This window comes from Orbicella faveolata, unplaced genomic scaffold (assembly GCF_042242905.1).
Source record: "Orbicella faveolata isolate gen_17 unplaced genomic scaffold, um_ofav_v1 contig_48, whole genome shotgun sequence".
In the NCBI taxonomy this organism is placed as follows: domain Eukaryota; kingdom Metazoa; phylum Cnidaria; class Anthozoa; order Scleractinia; family Merulinidae; genus Orbicella; species Orbicella faveolata.
In genome coordinates this window covers 5,508,540-5,528,054 of record NW_028301578.1, presented here as the reverse complement: position 1 = coordinate 5,528,054, position 19,515 = coordinate 5,508,540, and the positions used below count along the sequence as shown (strand labels likewise).

The following is a 19,515-nucleotide window of genomic DNA, read 5'->3' as shown; positions in this document are numbered from 1 at the left end:
TCATCATTATGATTATTATCCTCATTACCATCATTATCGTCATTATCATCATTATGATCATTATGATCATTGTCATCATTATCATCATTATCATCATTATCATCATTATCATTATTATCATTATTATCATTATTATCATTATTATCATTATTATCATTATTACCATTATTATCATTATCATCATTATCATCATTATCATCATTATCATTTTATCATTATTATCATTATTAGCATTGTTAGCATTATCATCATTACCATCATTAGCATCATTATCATCATTAACATCATTATCACCATCACCATCACGATCACCATCGCCATTATCATCACCATCACCATCACCATCACCATCATTATCACCATCACCATCACCATCATCAGAATCAGCAGCAGCAGCATCATCAGCATCATCAGAATTATCATCAGCATCACATCATCATCATAATTCCTTATGGCCCCCAGTGGGGCATAGAACCACACTTAAAGTTCTTACTGACTTTAAAGACTAGTCTGACCTTTTAAAATCTGCAGGCATTGGTTTTTTGTCACGTGCAACCCACATGGTTGTGGGCTTAATTCGCAGGACCTTTGTTTCAACAGAAGGATGAACTAAAGAACCACATGGAAGGTCGGAATTGCAGCTTCGTTTGGACTATGAAAACAGCAGAAAACAAACTGTTATTAGCAAAGATCATGCATTTTAATGGGAAGAAGAGTAAGTGCTTTGTTTTTTATCATTAAAATGTCTCTCTTGATCAATTCAGCTGTCATGAAACAGAACTGAGAACACAAATGTTTAACTTCATTGCTGGGTTACTCTGATTTACAATGAAGTTCAGAAATTTGAGCACAAAGGGGAAACTGTATACTGCGTCCTTTAATTTAGCATATGACAAGCCAAACAAGTCCTCGTGCAAAACCTTTCATATGAAAATGAGTTTGATTTACTTGAAAATGAACCTCTCTAGACGGAACACATTTTCATATGAATGGTTTCACACAAAGACTTCAAAAAAGAACCTAGTAAGAGATGTAGTAATGGCAAACATTATTTGATATTATTATATGGCTTTGGCTTGTGGCCGATATAACGCGCGCTCGGTTATTAAGTAGTTATTAATTACTTAATAACCGAGAGTGAGGTCGTTACGGGAAAATCTCAAGCTAAGGCCTTGCCGTATTGACCGAGCGATAGTGAGGTCAATACGGTAGGCCGAGGTTTGAGATTTTCCTGTAACGACCGAACGGTCGAGGTTATTAAGTTGTTTATTATATGGCTCATGAATTTAATAAAGAAAAGGAAAAAATATTCGAGCGGAAGTCGTCAATTTACATCCGGCGATGCGCGCGTTTACCGATTCATTCATCGTCTCAAACCCAGGGCAAAACTACACAGTCAGTGACCTTTACGTATTCTGTGAAAAACACACATTTCTTTACGGGAAAAATGCTTGTCACAGCCTCAAAAAGGTATTTTGGTACCGTGGTGCCACAACTTGATGGGGGAGTTTTTCCGACTTTTGTGGCGAAACGTCAACGCATATAGAAAAGACAGAAAGTGCTTCAAAATAGTCCAAACCAACGGTCTTTCGGTGAAAGAAAATACTAACGCTTCAGAATGTACTGCTCAGAATAACTCGATCTCCGCATTCGCTTTGGACAACATATCTACGCCTTCTTCATTCTGGGATTTATGGATGAACTTTTCAAGCCTTGTGAACGTCTAAAACTACCTGCAGTTATCAGAAACAGTGCTATCGACAGAAACCGCCCGATTGTTTATATTTGATGATCCTGGAAGCTGATTTACACTTGCTTGTGTTAAAGCGAGGGAATCTATTTGATAAGAACTGTTGCGGAGTTCAATATTTCAGTAATTGTTGTGACTAAGTTGATAACTTATAAGTTTCTTAGTGGTGTTCTGCTCAGGATGCATGACAGATCTGCCGAGGGTGTTTTTCACTTAGCGATTTTAGCTTTACCAGACTCGGTAAACTTCGATTGTTTTTCACCACTGCCCGCCAAGGTTCCGGCTGGTAAGTCAAAAACGACTTCCATATAAATTTTGTTAAGGAAAAATCTTTAAACTTTTAACAACTCGGATTAAATTTACTTTCTCTTATTGTTTTTAATCGGCTTTCATCGTTTCAATGCGCTTCAATTTTCAGAGCCGGGCTCTTCCTAATTTGCATAATCCGTAATCGGCCCGTGGGCATTACGGCTGCATAATGACCTTTCAGATCTCGTTCTTAGCCAATCAGAACGCGCGTTATATCGACCACAAGCCAAAGCCATATAATAATAATTATTATTGCACTAGACCTACAGTAACATAGTTGACCATAGGCAGCCAATGCAATGCACGGATGCAAAGCACACAGAGGACATTGACAAGGGCACCTGGTTTTTGCCGCGATACCATTTAAAACACCAGCTAGACAGGCTGATTATTATGACCAGGCTTTTAGCCAGTATTTGAATTAAGTGGGCATCCAAAATGTACTATAGGGTCTGCTCAAATGAACAATTTATAACGCAACATGGAAACGAATTCTTTAAAGTGGGCAATTTAGCCTGCGTAGAACGCGTTCCTGTATGAAGAGCTTTTCCATCATTCAGTCCATGTTCACCTGCCTACAAGCACAATTTTGAGTTATATAGGACATAATTTGCTGAATTTGTGCAGTATTATGCCATTTTTTGTGACACTGCAGTTGTCATCGCTCCCTCATGTTCCTCTCAACTGCACTCTATGCTATTTCTTATTGTTCGTAATATGCACAGTACAATACATACTCACATGACAGATCCAACACAGTGTCCAGCGGGCAACAGTGTTACACAAACAGAACTTTGCTGTGGAAATTACACAGCAATGAATCACTCAAAAAAATTTTCAAAGTGAAAGGTCACAGAGAAAAGGAATATTATCAACTACAGTAAAGTACAAGGTAGGGGAAACTTAGAAAACATGCTGTAAAGTGCATGCTAAAAGGTGCAGAATTTCTGCCTTAATTTCACTTAACAGAAGCAAAGAACTAGCACAAGCTGTTGACATAAATGATGGTGACTAAGCAAACTAAGATAATTACATCTTGAGAAAAATTGAAAAGAAAAAAACAATCAAGTTGAAACACTCATCAAAGCTTAGGTAGAGAACTCAAAATATGGTGCAGAAGAACTTGCCTGTAGTTGTGTTCCCATAGCATTTCTAAGTTCTCACAAACTGCCACTCATGGTTTTACAACTCTACAGAAACATGGACTTTTCTTCTATTTCATAATAAGTTTAAGTCTGAAATTAAAACGCATGGGCATGGAACTCAGCAAAACTCTTGCTCTACCTTATCTGTCTTGTCATCAATGAGTGGAACTATGGTTTGCTGCTCCAATGGTATACTGCGCTAAAATTATGAGAGAAAATATAAAAGTATTTTTTTATTGACACTATACGGTACAAGGTTAGGTGTCATTTGAAGTCTGTTTTGTACTTCGATTTTTGCTGTGTGGTAATGTGCTAACTACATGCTGCTCATCACAAGTACAGCTGTAATTTCCCGGTATTCTGTGAGGTTTCCCTGTCGGCAGTCTGTCAGTAACACTACAACTTACATTGTATAATTATTATAGTAAGTAGTAAAAGAATTCAGAAATTCAGAATTCAAAAGATTCACTTTATCAGTTTCTACTGTCTTTTGTTTCCCTTAGACTTAAAGCAAACTCAAAACTTCATGACAAAAACAGACCAACTATATTATCATCACAAGAACCAATATTATAGTACTAACAATATAATTTTTGAGATGACTGTATGATGAGTTGCACATCAACAAATTTTCTGTCGTTTCTGAACAGTAGAGAAACACAGTTGTGCTGTTGAAAGAAAAAAAAAATGTAAAACTGTTATCAACAGAAGAGGTGGTGGTTCCACTAGGATGGGATCTTGCATAATAATAAGATAATAATTACAATTATAAGGAGAATAATTAGAATAATAATTATAATTATTATAATTATAATAATAATAATAAGATATACCCAGCTGTCGAGGATCAGGAGAATTCTTCAGTAACCAAAATGGAAATTTATAAGGAGTTCTTCGGATACTAAGTTGAAAATCTCAGGAATTCTTCAAGGAGAAGAAGAAGGGGAGAGATAAAGGCAGAATTTGTTAGTTTGGTTCATATACAATGTACAGTATATGCAAAGTAAACTCTTTACTAAATCTCAAAATTTCAGATTTCTTTGTTCTCTACACCCGTAGCAAATTTGTTACTTTGTGGGTGAATTCTATCAACAACAGACAATTTCACCCGTAATGTCAAGGAAAAATTAAGTACACTCAGCCATAACAGGTGTTACGGGTTACTGCCCTTAATGACAGCCCTGCCCTTCATGACAGCCGCCATTTATATTACATTACTTTACTTCGTTTACCCTTGGATTTCAGAGTATCTTATGCAGCTAATATCTGCGAGCATTTAGCCATCATCAGATAAGAGACAGACCACCACACCGGGAACTATGTCCCCTACTCTTTTTGATTAGTGTGTGGGTTATTTTACGTCCCACAGAATTAATTACATGTATGAAGAGCTGTGAGACGGGGCCAACGGTTTATTGTGTCTATCCCAGAAGACTAGAAAGTCTAACCATTTGCAGATGTCATTACAAAGGCAGCACTTTCTCCTCAATTATTTTAAGACCCCAAGTATTGGTCTGGCTGGGGTTTGAACCCGCGACCTCCCGCATGCTAGTCTGGCGCTCTACCACTGAGCTAACTGATCGGCCATCCCTGAAAGCGAAGAGACAACTCAGAGAGAATGAGACATTCATGTGTTGCTGATAATTGTGTTTCTTGTATAAATTATCCATTCATTAAACCATTTCATTGTCACAACATCAGATGTGACAAATTATGATGCTGAGACAACAAAGGAAGTTTGCTCTCCGCATGCATTCTATCTATGGGACAGACAATGACCTTTGCGAGTTCACATAAAAAAACAGACCACTTGTGGAAAAATTTTGTCACCATTATACCCCTGTTAATCTGGCTTTTAAACTTCAAAATTCTTAATTTGAATCTCACCCACGATGTGTAACAATTTTCACTTGTGGTCTCTATGGTCAACTCTCCAGATATTTGTCAACGCAACCAATGTAGTTCATGACAACAAATTTACAAGTATTATACTTTAAACCGCAACTGATTGATGAACCAATCATGTCATTTTCCATACATTCCAGAAAAAATTATGCGGCCTTGAACAGGACAATCAACAGTTACCTGTACACACGGACACTCTCATTTTTTTCTGTTGAAGAGGGCAGCTCTAACGCAAGGTAAAGGTAAATAGCAGGGTGGGGAGGGGGGTGTTCATGTACATTGTATATAGTTCTGCCATTGGTGCATGTACATAACACACCTTGCTCTTACTGTAGTTTATTTATAAGTGACAAACACACATGTATGACTGTACAGCTGCACCTGCCTGGACTTAAATCTGTGGTGTAGAGCAACAGAGTCCAATCCAGACATATGATCTACAGTGTATAGTACAAAAGAAAGAAAAAAAGGGAATAAAAAGAAACTTTTTCACAATAGAAATTTGTCTTTTGCTAAACCTTATCAAATGTGGGGCAATCGGTTCTTTCTGTACTTCGTCAACAGAATTTTGTGAGTCATCTCCAAATTTAACACTGACTCTCAGGGCTGTACTCTAGAAGAGTCCAAGTGCCACAGGTAACTAACTTTTGCCTTTGGGCGAGTGGAAAAACTTACTAGTTTTATATAAGCTTAACTGTGCGTAACCAGGATTTCATGGTTACGAACCTTTGGGCTCCTTATAATTTTTTTGGACCACAGCCTTGACATTTGCTGTATACTGTCTGACAGTTTCTGCCAACTTTTTCCAAGTTACAGGTTCGCGATTTTAATCCTGGCACGGTTTCCTGGGGTATCCAATCAATGGAAATTAATGATCAGAAAAGCAATCGATCAATTGATAAAATTAGTTAATTGGTATTGCTTGGTATCAGTCAATCAATGATCAATCGGTAGTCACACAAAAGCCATTCATCGTTTGCTATCAGTTGGCTAAACAAGTTGCACCCAGACTTCTCAACACAACGCATATATGCCATGTTGCACATGCTCGTACTACTGTACAGTCGCTCATATCTCGGTTGTTATTGTTCTTGTAATGTCGACCAAAGTAGCTTGTAGATTGTAAAATGTGACGAAATCTGCAACCAATCAATACCAATCGATACCAATTAGGCCATTGATTGCCATTGGAAAGTTATAGATGACAATTGACAAAAGATCATGTGGTAATCCTCGCCTGTGGCTCATGGTTCCACAGCCACTTTAACAATGTTATGACGCAATTTATGATCAATAGGAGGACACACGCATAAAAAACTGACGTCAATTTGTTAAATTTCATCAATTGGACACGCCGGTGGGGCAGTTTTCTTTTTCGAAATTGTCCGCCGAAATAGTGGGATACTCTCGAAACTTCCCAGTAAAAGAACTCATCGTTTGGAGTATGAAGTTTCCACTGGCGATCTCCTTCACGCACAAAAGTAAAACGTAGTACAGGCGTCTGAAATACACCAAATGTCAACTCATGGTTCACTGATCTATAAAACATGGCAAGACGCCAAGGAAAGCGCTAAAAAGTTTGGAAATTTTTGAAATCTTGGGATTTCTAGCTGAGATAATCAAATATGGCGGCTTTTGGCTTACGGTAGTTAGCAGTCTGCCCGAGTTCAAAATTTGGCCAACATGGCCAAATTTAGTCAATGACATCAACCCAGCAACTGCTCTGTGTACGTCTACTACTTCACACTATGAACAAGGAGCTTTTTCTCAGAAAGCAGTTTTGTTTCGTTTCCGCAAAGATATTCAAAGTCTGAGAAAGGCCGGGTTTTGATATCCTGTGCATGAGAAGTCCTGGGGTGAGGGGGATATGTGCTAATGCGCCGCTTTGCATCGCACTGATCTGTTCAGTTGCCAGGGCCTGGGGGTTTTCGTCCAGGTGAGGTTTAGTACTGAACCTATTGTAAAAGATGAAGGGCTAATTAATTTAAGTTGTCTACACGTGTATCAGTTATTACAGACAACGCGCTTCGAAATGTATTTACTTGTGATACTTCACTTTGATTCTGCCCTAGGGGCGGGGGTGCTCCCTTATATCGGCTATATAGGTATGTCCAGCGTCAGAAGGACATGTTCTTTTAAGACATTTTAGTCAGAAGTAGAGTATCGATATTGGTCATTTGGGTCTCAAACTGGGTATGGTTTTTGTACTCTAGTCTTGAATTAGGTATGTTTTTTAGAAGAACCTTCTTTTTTCATCATTATCGATAAGACCAGCAACTAAAGCCATTCACAATACCTTTAACATCATTCTGAACTAGAGAACTACGGCAGGTCTGAAACAGGGTACTAATTTAAGGGTCAGGCCATAAATAGGTTAGATAAGTAGCAGACTTTGGTCTTAAATAGGGTAAGTGTTTTGGGAAGCGGGCCGCACAGCCCAGCCAAATTTTTCAGAAATTTAAAGTGTTGTGTGTGAGGCTAAATAAAGCTAAGAGGCAAAAGGACCTGACGCATAATTTTTCCATTTCTGTGCCGGGCAGTCCTTGATTCGAATGGATGCGGCACTCTACGTTTTGTTGTCAGTGACGCAGTATATTTTTCTTTTCAAAAAGGATGCCTCATTTGTGACGGCAGTTGTGCAATTATTCCTCCACTTTCGCTTGAATATTATGAAGCTAAAATACAAATGCTATCGGTGTTTTCATGGAAACCAGCTCTTAAAATGCCGCGGTATGTCGACATACAAATTTTCTTATTTTTAAAACCGCGCTCTAAGAAGTAAAGCTACTGGAATTGTGGCGGAAATTCGAGAAATTCAACTAGATCTGGAAAATGTCGACACCTACGATATGAAGAAAACCTCATAAAACAGCCATATTGTGCCTATTTTGCAATATACCAACGTTAATTAAATTACAATATGATAAATTAGTTACCTTCCACAATATATGGTATCTGTAGTATCGTCCAAACGCACCAAATTAAATGCGTGTTCTTTTCCCGTAAACAGCCACAGAGTAGGGGCGGGATTGTTATAGCTGGCAAGTGTTCTGATTGACCAAAATTATGTCGCCGTAGTTGTGATCTTAATCACATTTAAATCAAGCAGGGAAACAGATATCTTCGTTTCTTTAGAATACATCGTTTTAGTAAGACTCAGGAGCATTTAAGTCGCCAATTATTTCTACATGCATGGCATTTTAATTTCCTTTTCTTTCCGTGTCACGAAATAAAATTTAGTTTCGAGAAGTTACTTTTGCTGGACACGTTTACCTTGTGAATTACAAGCGTTTACCCTGATAACATTCATACTCATTATGTCACTAAATCACTCTGAAACGGAAAACTGTACCATTTCTTTGTTGAATTAAACAAAACTAACTGCTTCCATCGGCATTGATGGACAAATCGCGTGGTGTGGCGGTGTCTCTACTTCGAAAACATATTTCTTTTTCACAATCACTATCAAGTCCAGTTCGCAGTTTTCTTGTGTAAGATAATACCGAGAAACGAGAGTTTCATCGAAATGTTGCAAATGAAACATTTTGGTGCGATGGACCGAGTTTTGGCTGAAATTTTGCCGCCGTATTTACATTAACAATTACGAACTTTACTCTGATTGGATGTTACAAATTATGTAAATAGTTCACCCCTGAACTGAAAACAATACCGTTTCGTTTCTGAGGAAACGAAACAAAAAGACGAGAGTTTTCAGGGGTTAATAGCAGTAGTTTATCCATGCTTTTATAGTTTCCTGTAGAGCTTTTCGAAGGTTTAAGATGTCTACGGTTGATCTAGGGTCGCAGGACTCCGTAGATCCTGAATCGAGCGAATATGATGACGATGAAGATGACAATGACTATTACTACAAATGTGGGGACGAGGATGAAGGAATGGCTTCAGACAAAGAGGAAGGCCCTGAAAGTTTTGAATTCGTGATTATCGATTCTAGTGAGGCTCAAGAAATATTCGACTCTTCAGATCTGGCAAGAGATTTCGAACTACTGAAAAAACATATCATCGTTTCATAAGTTTCAATGTTTTATGAAACAGCTCAAGTTAGCCGGGTTTTTTTTTTTTTTGCGATACTCGCAAAATTTATTGCTGAATTCTAGTTGTCTTGTCTTCTGATGAATGATACTCGAGTATTGTTAATCACTAGCATTTTTCATTTCAAAATGTCGACGGTTTTTTCAACAGGATTGTCTTTTTTCCGTAGAATGACTGTGTGGGTTTATATACTTTTGAAACGTAGAAACACGTTTGCGAGTTTTTCTCGAGGTTTCTACGAGTTTTTTCAAGAAACAGATTTCAAGTGTTAGAGTTAGTTTTCCAATGATAAATTTCAGACCGGAAATTAATTTGTCATCGCGAAACCAATAATTTTTTGCGAACTCGTGGAGTCATTTGCGAGAAGGAAAGGAAGCTTACTGGAGCTTTAACCCCATCCTCTTCAAAAATCTTTGGCCAAATCAATTGTCATATGATATACTATTTATCAACCTCGAATGTCCGGTCTTCTGTTTCCTGTATTGACCGAGCGGTGAGGTTAATTCAGCAAAACCGAAGTTTGTGGTTTCCCCGTAAACTAGTTAAATAGTTAAGAAGAATATAGAATAGTTAAGATGCAAGCGCTAACTCTAGTCAAAAGCTCTGCACAGAGAGATTTTCATTTGAATCTTAAAATCCAAGCCAACGTGACCAATCACAAAAGACACGAGCGATCGAGTAAACCAATCAAATATCGCATTAAGCACGTGATCGACGTGAAGCGCGGGAAAACGCGCGCGAGCGAGTTACGATTCAGTTGGCTTTACTTCTGATTGGATGAGGAAATGGCGCGAGAGTTTCAGTAACTAAACAAGAAACGTGAAAATGCAAAACCATAGTGAATGACCACAACTTCTAACACCCGAGTTAAAACGCTCTCGTATCACCTTTTTCTACCGAACAACTGGCCGGAGTAGATTTCTTTGTTGCCGTCTTCCCAACAACAACCCGAAATGACAAATAAAAGAGAAGCACACTGTAACCAATGAAACAACTCGTTTTGTTAATAAGAGTGAAGGGATTTCCCCCACGAGTTTAGGTCATCACGACGTCTTCTAAAGTAAGTTGCAGTTTTGACCCATTACAATGAAAACAAACAATCTTGCGCAAGTCAGACAAGTCTTTTTCGCTTTCAATGAAAGCACGTTTTTCGTTCAAAACCTAATTTCGCATGATGAAATTTTGCGCTGGAAAATTTTCGACAACTTGCGTTTTTAGAAAACGATCAGGTTTATTAAAATGGCTGAGAACGTGCAAGGTGATAAAGACCAAACTTTTCCCCTTTTTTTCTGAACTGTTCCCCTCTGGAATAATCGAATTGTTAAGATTATAAAACAAAACATGGATAACTCACGCAACAGTAGCCAAAAGGGAAAGACTTGTGTTTTTCCTGTTACCCCGTGTACGGTATTTCGAATCCGAAATGAAAATTTCCAGAGGCCATTGTCCTTCGAAACTGTCCCCTTTTAGTTCGCAATTTCAACGTCGCAGAAATTTTGTGAGAATCCCGCATCGCTACATACTAGCAAGAGCTTTGTTCATTCTGGGAAGTAGTTTACATAAATGGACTTCTCTTCTTTAGAGTTTTATTTTAATTTATTACTCCTTTAAATCAACAATAATAGCCTTATGATCACGTTTTCGCAATAAATGCCACGCAAATATAGTTCCTCACACTGCTTTATAATTATAATTACTTAAAACTCCTAAATTCTTAATGTATATTTTACTAAGGGTCAACGCTTCCCGGCGAACTATTTACAAAATTAAATGTAATTACAAACCTGACTGGTAAAAATAATTTCATTTCAGCTTTAATTTTTTAGTAGAAATTTAAATTCACATTTGTTTGGCTTTTTATGTTTCTTCTACAGACTACTAATAATTGATCAAAAATTTACGTCCTAAAGCTCTTTTACTCTGAAAGCTGGTTCGGTAAGAAATGCCCTATACACTACGTTGTCGACCCAACTTAATTTGCTTAGAATAATATTCTCTTTGTAAGTCATGTTGACAATTGTTACATAGCGTCAGTCGTTTTAGGTGCCTTATCTACAAATATAACAGGACAATTTGTGTCGCGATAGCAGAGGTACGATAGACTAAAAACACCCTTAACTTTAGTTTTAGGTATTTATGTTTCAAAAACGGTGCCGTGAAACCCATGTATTCTTTATTATAGAATTTTGATAAGGACAAGATGCAATTATTGGCAAAGTTTAAAAAAATTCTGTACATGGGGCTCAGAGCTACCTTAAATTTTCGAATAAATATAAGTACTAAAAGCTAAAATTAAGAGTGTCTTTAGTACAGGTCATACTGATGCTATGGTAACCTATAGTGTCACGAAAATGATAACAACGTGTTTATCAATGATTGGGCAGTTTTATGGCTCAATGATTGTAGCATCAACTGACAAAGAGTGCTTGTAATGACTTATCAAAACCATAGTTTTGGAAAGTACTGCAAAGTGTTCTGAGCTACCTCAAGTTTCAACTGTTCTTTGACTGAAAACAACTTGCAGGTAATAGACCTAGCAGATCATTGCATATTTGTGAGTAAAACTAGGTTTTGGTTCAAAAATACATTTGTACTAAACAAAAAGTTGAAACGTTTTGCGTAGCATTTATCCCAGTTTTAATCCTGCTGCTGAATGGTTAAAAGGGTACCAAAACTGTTGAAAACGGTTAAATTGCATTACTAACTGAGACACACCACTGGCTTGAAAACTGTCTCTTGAGGTCATTGTGCTTTGTCTTTCTCACTTGTTTCCGCTGGTCAGTCAGTCAGTCAGTTCAACCAAGACAGCTGAAAGAGAACAAACAAACAAAGTGTAAAGCTATGAAAAAGGCTTATTCGGCTACTTCAGTCAATCTCAGTTGAACGTTCTCTAAAAAAGGCGTTAGCTGATTGCCTGAAAAGCTACATTTGTATAAAACGTAAATAATCGTGTTTTTCGTGTATTATCGTGGCACCACCGTTAAATCTATATAAAAAGTGAATAAATCAAAGAAATAAATCAGTCTCCCATAAAACGTTACGATTAACTGAAAACACTTGAGAAATGTGAAAGACATTACCTTGTGGCTTGTGCTTCCTAAATTTCTCAAATGTACTTCGCAATTACAAGACACAATTAAAATAATATGGTAGTGGCTTCGTTATTTGTTTGATAAAACGCAGTATAAAATCATTGTCATTCAGACTTTAGCTGGAACCATGGAAGTTTCATTGTACCATTTACAGCTGAATACGATTTATATCTGAAATTTGGTCACTAAACGTTGCATTTCAGGTTATTGGGTAATTTCATGGTCTCTATTCTCATCGAAAGCAGGTCAGTTATAATAGAACACCATGTCCGCTGGAGAAGAACAAAAAACTATAATAATCAAATAATAATCACAATTACTAGGAACCCTTTGTTAGGAAACAAAAAAACACTTTTTCAAGTAATCTTACCTTACTTTCCAAAATTAAAGGTCACGTTATCTCCAATCAGTATAAAAGGCGCCCATTGCTTCACGTCAGAGTAGCCGTTACATCTCATCCACTTCATGGCCTGGTGAAGAGAGTCACTAGCGCTTTCGCCACGAACAAGGTGGTCGTAGAAATGACTTATCAACTTCTCTGTTGAGCTGTCTTCTAGGGCCCACAGTGACACCAACACTGAGCGTGCGCCAGATCCTAGGAATGCTCTAGCAATTCCGACCGCTCCCTCGGCCTTAATCTCTCCACGTGCACTATGGCAACAGCTAAGGACTACCAGTTTAGCTCGCAGTTTAACCTTTGAAATGTCCGACATTGTCAATAAGTAGAGTCCTTCTCGAGGTATACCGTTAGGAATGCGAATAGAAGGTGCCAGGGCAATTTCTCCTCTTTCTGCATCACCGTGAGCAGCCAAATGTATCAGAGCCACTGATTCCATCGCTTGAAGTACTGCCTGTTTAGTAGCCTGCTGTCCTAGTAAAGGCTCAACACCTAGCTTTCTTCCTACCATCTTTGCTTCCTCTTCTGCACTAGGCAGTCGCGAAACGGGCGTAAGACGTCCTTTGAAAATCACCTCGCCAACATCAGGATTCCCCACTATCAGTGCACCGGTCTGGCTGTGATAGTCTGCTGGACTGTCATGGATGAGCCTGAGAGTTGTTAAAGAAGGGGCGACGCGGATCTTGAAAGTCTCGGATAGCGTCTTTCCACTTTCATCAGGCAATGCGGTAAATGGAATGTTGTATAAAGTACGATCAGGAACGATGATGATCTCCGAGCCGTCAAGCAAGTCAGCCACAGGAGCGATGATTAGTTTGTAACACAGAGGAAGATTCATTTTTGGACCTTGGTTCTCTTTACTTTCATTTCCAAATCGGAAACCTTCATGGCTGTCATCCTCGTATGATTTTGACTCCCCTTGTACGACATGTAAAGACACATCCTTGGGTAGGTCCTTAGGTGACATGTCAAAACTTCTAAAGCTTTTGGTGGCAAAAAAGTCCTCCATATTCTGGGCAAATCCTTCGTGAGCAATAGCTTCACTTCCTTTGATCTTTCGGAAATGTTTGACTCCGCTTCTTTTAAGTATCCAAAAATATATGCTGTCAGAAGAATAGGAGACGTATAGACAAGAACAATTAAGTTCTTTGTCCATTATGCTTTCAATACCGGACCATGTTTGAGGATTAGTGGAGACTGGATTCCTCATAGAGTACTTAGCTGACATTAAATCTGCCAAAGCCCTTGCCTTCCCAAGCTCTGAAACATACAAGGCTGCTTCGGGATTTTCGGTTTTACAAAGCAATGCACAGAGATTACGGTAGGGTGAAATCTTGCTGTCCGAGAACGATATTTTCCATTGATCGTTATCTTGTAGGGAGCCGCGTATTTTCTCGCATTTTTCGATACTAGCAAGTAAGTAGGAGATAGCTTCCTGATTCTCTCCTTCTTGCACTCTTAAGCGTGCTAGTCCGTAGAGCGATTGGAAAAGCTTTGAAATATCGGCGATGTCTTCACTTATCCGACGCGACTTCATAAAATGCTCTTCAGCCTTAACATGTTCCCCATCTTTGAAAAGAGCGTTTCCTAACAGTAAGCAACAATTGGCTTCTGTTGCTCGGTGTCCAATTTCTTTACTAATCGCAATTGCTTGTTCGCAATATTCCTTAGCTTTGACACGGTCACCAATTGAGCACCAGATATATCCTTGCATTAATAAAGAGGCGGCTTTCTCAGCCTTGTGTCCAATTTCTGATGCGATCATAAGTGCTTCCCGATTATAACTGTTAGCCATGGGATATCTACCCAGAGAGTGAAATAAAGCAGCGAGACTATTGCAACACGAAATTACCCCTTTCTTCTCACCAGTTTTTCTTTTGATCTCTAATGCTCTCTCAAAGTGTTTGTTAGCTTCATCTTTTTCGCCAACTGATAGATACAGAGAACCAAGCATTGAGTAGCTGGAGGCTTCTCCATTTCTGTTGCCAATTTCTTTTGCGATCGCAAGTGATTTTTCGAGATGTTTTCTAGCCATGTCATACTCGCCAAGTAATCGATACACATGTCCAAGGTTTCCGTAACAGGCGGCTTCTCCATTTCGGTCACCGATTCTTTTTCGAATCGCAAGCGATTTCCCGCAAAGTTCTTTAGCCTTTTCATACTCGCCAACTGATTCATACACAGTTCCAAGGTTTTCGTAAGAGGCGGCTTGTCCATTTCTGTCACCAATTTCTTTTGTGATCACAAGTGATTTCTCAAGATGTTCTCTCGCGTTGTCATACTCGCCAACTGATTCATACATGTTTCCAAGAGTTCTGTAACAGTAGGCTTCTCCTTTTCTGTCACCGATTTCTTTTGTGATCACAAGTGATTTCTCAAGATGTTCTCTCGCCTTGTCATACTCGCCAACTGATTGATCCACAGTTCCAAGATTTCCGTAACAGGTGGCTTCTCCATTTCTGTCACCGATTTCTTTTTTGATCACAAGTGATTTCTCAAAATGTTCTCTCGCCTTGTCATACTCGCCAACTGAGTGATACACGTTTCCAAGATTTCCGTAACAGGTGGCTTCTCCATTTCTGTCACCGATTTCTTTTCTCATCACAACTGATTTCTCAAAATGTTCTCTCGCCTTGTCATACTCGCCAACTGATTCATACGCAACTCCAAGATTTCCGTAACAGGCGGCTTCTCCATTTCTGTCACCGATTTCTTTTCTGATCACAAGTGATTTCTCAAGATGTTCTCTCGCCTTGTCATACTCGCCAACTGATTGATCCACAGTTCCAAGATTTGAGTAACAGGCGGCTTCTCCATTTCTGTCACCGATTTCTTTTGTGATCACAAGTGATTTCTCAAGATGTTGTCTCGCCTTGTCATACTCGCCAACTGATTTATACACTGTTCCAAGATTTGAGTAACAGGTGGCTTCTCCATTTCTGTCACCGATTTCTTTTGTGATCACAAGTGATTTCTCAAGATGTTCTCTCGCCTTGTCATACTCGCCAACTGACTGATACACAGTTCCAAGATTTACGTAACAGGTGGCTTCTCCATTTCTGTCACCGATTTCTTTTTTGATCACAAGTGATTTCTCAAGATGTTGTCTCGCCTTGTCATACTCGCCAACTGATATATACACTGTTCCAAGATTTGAGTAACAGGTGGCTTCTCCATTTCTGTCACCGATTTCTTTTGTGATCACAAGTGATTTCTCATGATGTTCTCTCGCCTTGTCATACTCGCCAACTGACTGATACACAGTTCCAAGAGTTACGTAACAGGTGGCTTCTCCATTTCTGTCACCGATTTCTTTTCTGATCAGAAGTGATTTCTCAAGATGTTGTCTCGCCTTGTCATACTCGCCAACTGATTCATACACAACTCCAAGATTTCCGTAACAGGCGGCTTCTCCATTTCTGTCACCGATTTCTTTTCTGATCAGAAGTGATTTCTCAAAATGTTGTCTCGCCTTGTCATACTCGCCAACTGATTCATACACAGCTCCAAGATTTCCGTAACAGGTGGCTTCTCCATTTCTGTTACCGATTTCTTTTGTGATCACAAGTGATTTCTCAAAATGTTCTCTCGCCTTGTCATACTCGTCAACTGATTCATACACAGTTCCAAGATTTCCGTAACAGGCGGCTTCTCCATTTCTGTCACCGATTTCTTTTGTGATCACAAGTGATTTCTCATGATGTTCTCTCGCCTTGTCATACTCGCCAACTGACTGATACACAGTTCCAAGAGTTACGTAACAGGTGGCTTCTCCATTTCTGTCACCGATTTCTTTTCTGATCAGAAGTGATTTCTCAAGATGTTGTCTCGCCTTGTCATACTCGCCAACTGATTCATACACAACTCCAAGATTTCCGTAACAGGCGGCTTCTCCATTTCTGTCACCGATTTCTTTTCTGATCAGAAGTGATTTCTCAAAATGTTGTCTCGCCTTGTCATACTCGCCAACTGATTCATACACAGCTCCAAGATTTCCGTAACAGGTGGCTTCTCCATTTCTGTTACCGATTTCTTTTGTGATCACAAGTGATTTCTCATGATGTTCTCTCGCCTTGTCATACTCGCCAACTGATTGATACACAGTTCCAAGATTTCCGTAACAGGCGGCTTCTCCATTTCTGTCACCGATTTCTTTTTTGATCACAAGTGATTTCTCAAGATGTTCTCTCGCCTTTTCATACTCGCCAACTGACTCATACACAGTTCCAAGATTTCCGTAACAGGCGGCCTCTCCATTCCTGTCACCGATTTCTTTTGTGATCACAAGTGATTTCTCAAGATGTTGTCTCGCCTTGTCATACTCGCCAACTGATTTATACACTGTTCCAAGATTTCCGTAACAGGCGGCTTCTCCATTTCTGTCACCGATTTCTTTTGTGATCACAAGTGATTTCTCAAGATGTTGTCTCGCCTTGTCATACTCGCCAACTGATTTATACACTGTTCCAAGATTTGAGTAGCAGGCGGCTTCTCCATTTCTGTCACCGATTTCTTTTCTGATCACAAGTGATTTCTCAAGATGTTGTCTGGCCTTGTCATACTCGCCAACTGATTCATGCACAACTCCAAGATTTCCGTAACAGGCGGCTTCTCCATTTCTGTCACCGATTTCTTTTCTGATCACAAGTGATTTCTCAAGATGTTCTCTCGCCTTGTCATACTCGCCAACTGATTGATACACTGTTCCAAGATTTGAGTAACAGGCGGCTTCTCCATTTCTGTCACCGATTTCTTTTGTGATCACAAGTGATTTCTCAAGATGTTCTCTCGCCTTGTCATACTCGCCAACTGATTGATACACTGTTCCAAGATTTGAGTAACAGGCGGCTTCTCCATTTCTGTCACCGATTTCTTTTCCGATCACAAGTGATTTCTCAAGATGTTGTCTCGCCTTGTCATACTCGCCAACTGATTCATGCACAACTCCAAGATTTCCGTAACAGGCGGCTTCTCCATTTCTGTCACCGATTTCTTTTTTGATCACAAGTGATTTCTCAAAATGTTGTCTCGCCTTGTCATACTCGCCAATTGATTGATACACAACTCCAAGATTTCCGTAACAGGTGGCTTCTCTATTTCTGTCACCGATTTCTTTTGTGATCACAAGTGATTTCTCAAAATGTTGTCTCGCCTTGTCATACTCGCCAACTGATTGATACACAGTTCCAAGGTTTCCGTAACAGGCGGCTTCTCTCTTTTTGTCGCGGATTTCTGTACTGATTAGTAGCGTTTTCTCGTAGAGTTTTCTCGCTTCTGCGTATTTGCTTTGACGGAAATACATTTTTGCCAGATCGAAGGTTAGATCACATTCTGCAAATTTTTCACCACTTTCACGGTAAATCTCGAGAATTTTTTCTGCATATTTTATGGCATTTGTGTTGTTGTTGATAGCACAATAAGCCTTCGACAATATCAAATACAACTTCTTGTAGAATAATATGGCTATTTTATCGTCTTCGATTCCTACTTTGTGTTTCAAGATGACCAAGCATTCCTTGCATATTTCGATGCTCTTTAGAACTCGATTGGTGTTGAGAAGGAAGCAAGCAAGTATGAGGCCGATAGAGATGGCTTGTAGAACCTCGTCCATGTTGTTCATGTCAAACACTTCTGTCAGAACTAAATGAAAATTACAGTCAAAACAAATTTGGCGCCAACTCTGTTAAGAGTAAATGTCAGTAAAAATCAAAGAAAATTCTAAAAATGTGGCCACGGTCGAAAAGTCGATTTCGCTCATAACTTGCCAGTTTGAAGGCCTAGGTAAGTAACTGACGGAAATCAAGTTAGTTTTTTGAAATATCCAATACAACGGCAGAAATTCACGAAAAACGGTTATCGCACCGAAAGTTCAGATTTCACTTCGCGATAATCCGAAATTTTACACTTTTCAGCTTCATGCTACACAGTCGTTTACATCGCTGTGAAACGTTCTCAACTTTAAATGTATACATTGATTCTTCCTTAATCAAGAGATAGTGATACTTTTTATTTCTTGTGTTTTCTGGCCGAACTGAGCCCCGATTAAGTAGACATACTTTTCCAATTAAAACAAAAGTCAAAAGTTATGTAAATTCAGTGAGGAAAAGAGCTGGCCGGTAGTGCTTCAAATCGTCTGATATTCTAGCAAAAGATAGTTCAGTCGATGAATTGTAGGCTTACGGATTCATTTTTGTGGGATCTACTAGCAATTTTGCATGAACGCCGATCAAAAATCGAGAAAATTGGAATTCAGCCCCTTTGAAATTTGCAATGTAACGCAACACGCTAAAATAGGTAAGCCATTCTTGTTGGCTTGAGACGGGACAATCAAAGCCTATTAATGTCTTTTACATTTGAAAAGCTTTAAAAGTAGTATTTAACTTAAAAAATCGCCGACAAGAGTTTAAAAAAAGAGAAAAAGAAACACCAAACTTTTAAATCGCACTCTCCATCTTCTCGCTGCCCAATGTCACGCTCGAGCGATTTTCAAGGGAAACAAATTTAAAACCATTTTTTCACCGCTGAAAATGAGTCAAATTTTAATAACAAGATCTTTGTTGTTGATGTGCGAAATCATGCATTAATAAGAGAAGATTGCCCAGTTAACCCGCCGAACGAAGTATAAAAGGTCCCAATAGTATATACATATTGAAACGATGTTAGGGATTACAAGCTTTATGCCGTCGCTAGCCAGTAGGAGGCTATCTATTTCCACGAAAAGTTAATGTTGTATCGATAACCAAGCAAACAACGCACTTATCAAAGAAGAATCGAAGTAAGCTGAATGAGTTAGAGACGCCCCGTGCGAGTTCGTTCTTCAATACGGTGGAATTTGTGCCGGCACGCAGTTACGGTCATACCGCTCAT

At 39.0% G+C, this 19,515-nt stretch overlaps 1 protein-coding gene across 1 annotated transcript; it reads right to left on the bottom strand.

Moving 5' to 3' along the window:
• Positions 1-11,739: 11,739 nt before the first annotated feature.
• Positions 11,740-19,285, bottom strand: LOC110042779 (uncharacterized). The gene is made up of 2 exons (XM_089281507.1): positions 12,622-19,285; positions 11,740-11,967 (listed from the first exon to the last, which is right to left on the bottom strand). Exon 1 carries the CDS (start codon positions 18,266-18,268, stop codon positions 12,623-12,625), a length of 5,646 nt encoding a protein of 1,881 aa, XP_089137633.1. The 5' UTR covers positions 18,269-19,285; the 3' UTR covers positions 11,740-11,967; position 12,622.
• Positions 19,286-19,515: the final 230 nt, after the last annotated feature.

Coding starts and splice junctions, on each gene's coding strand:
- LOC110042779 (XM_089281507.1), bottom strand. CDS start 18,268: ATGAACAACATGGACGAGGTTCTACAAGCCATCTCTATCGGCCTCATA.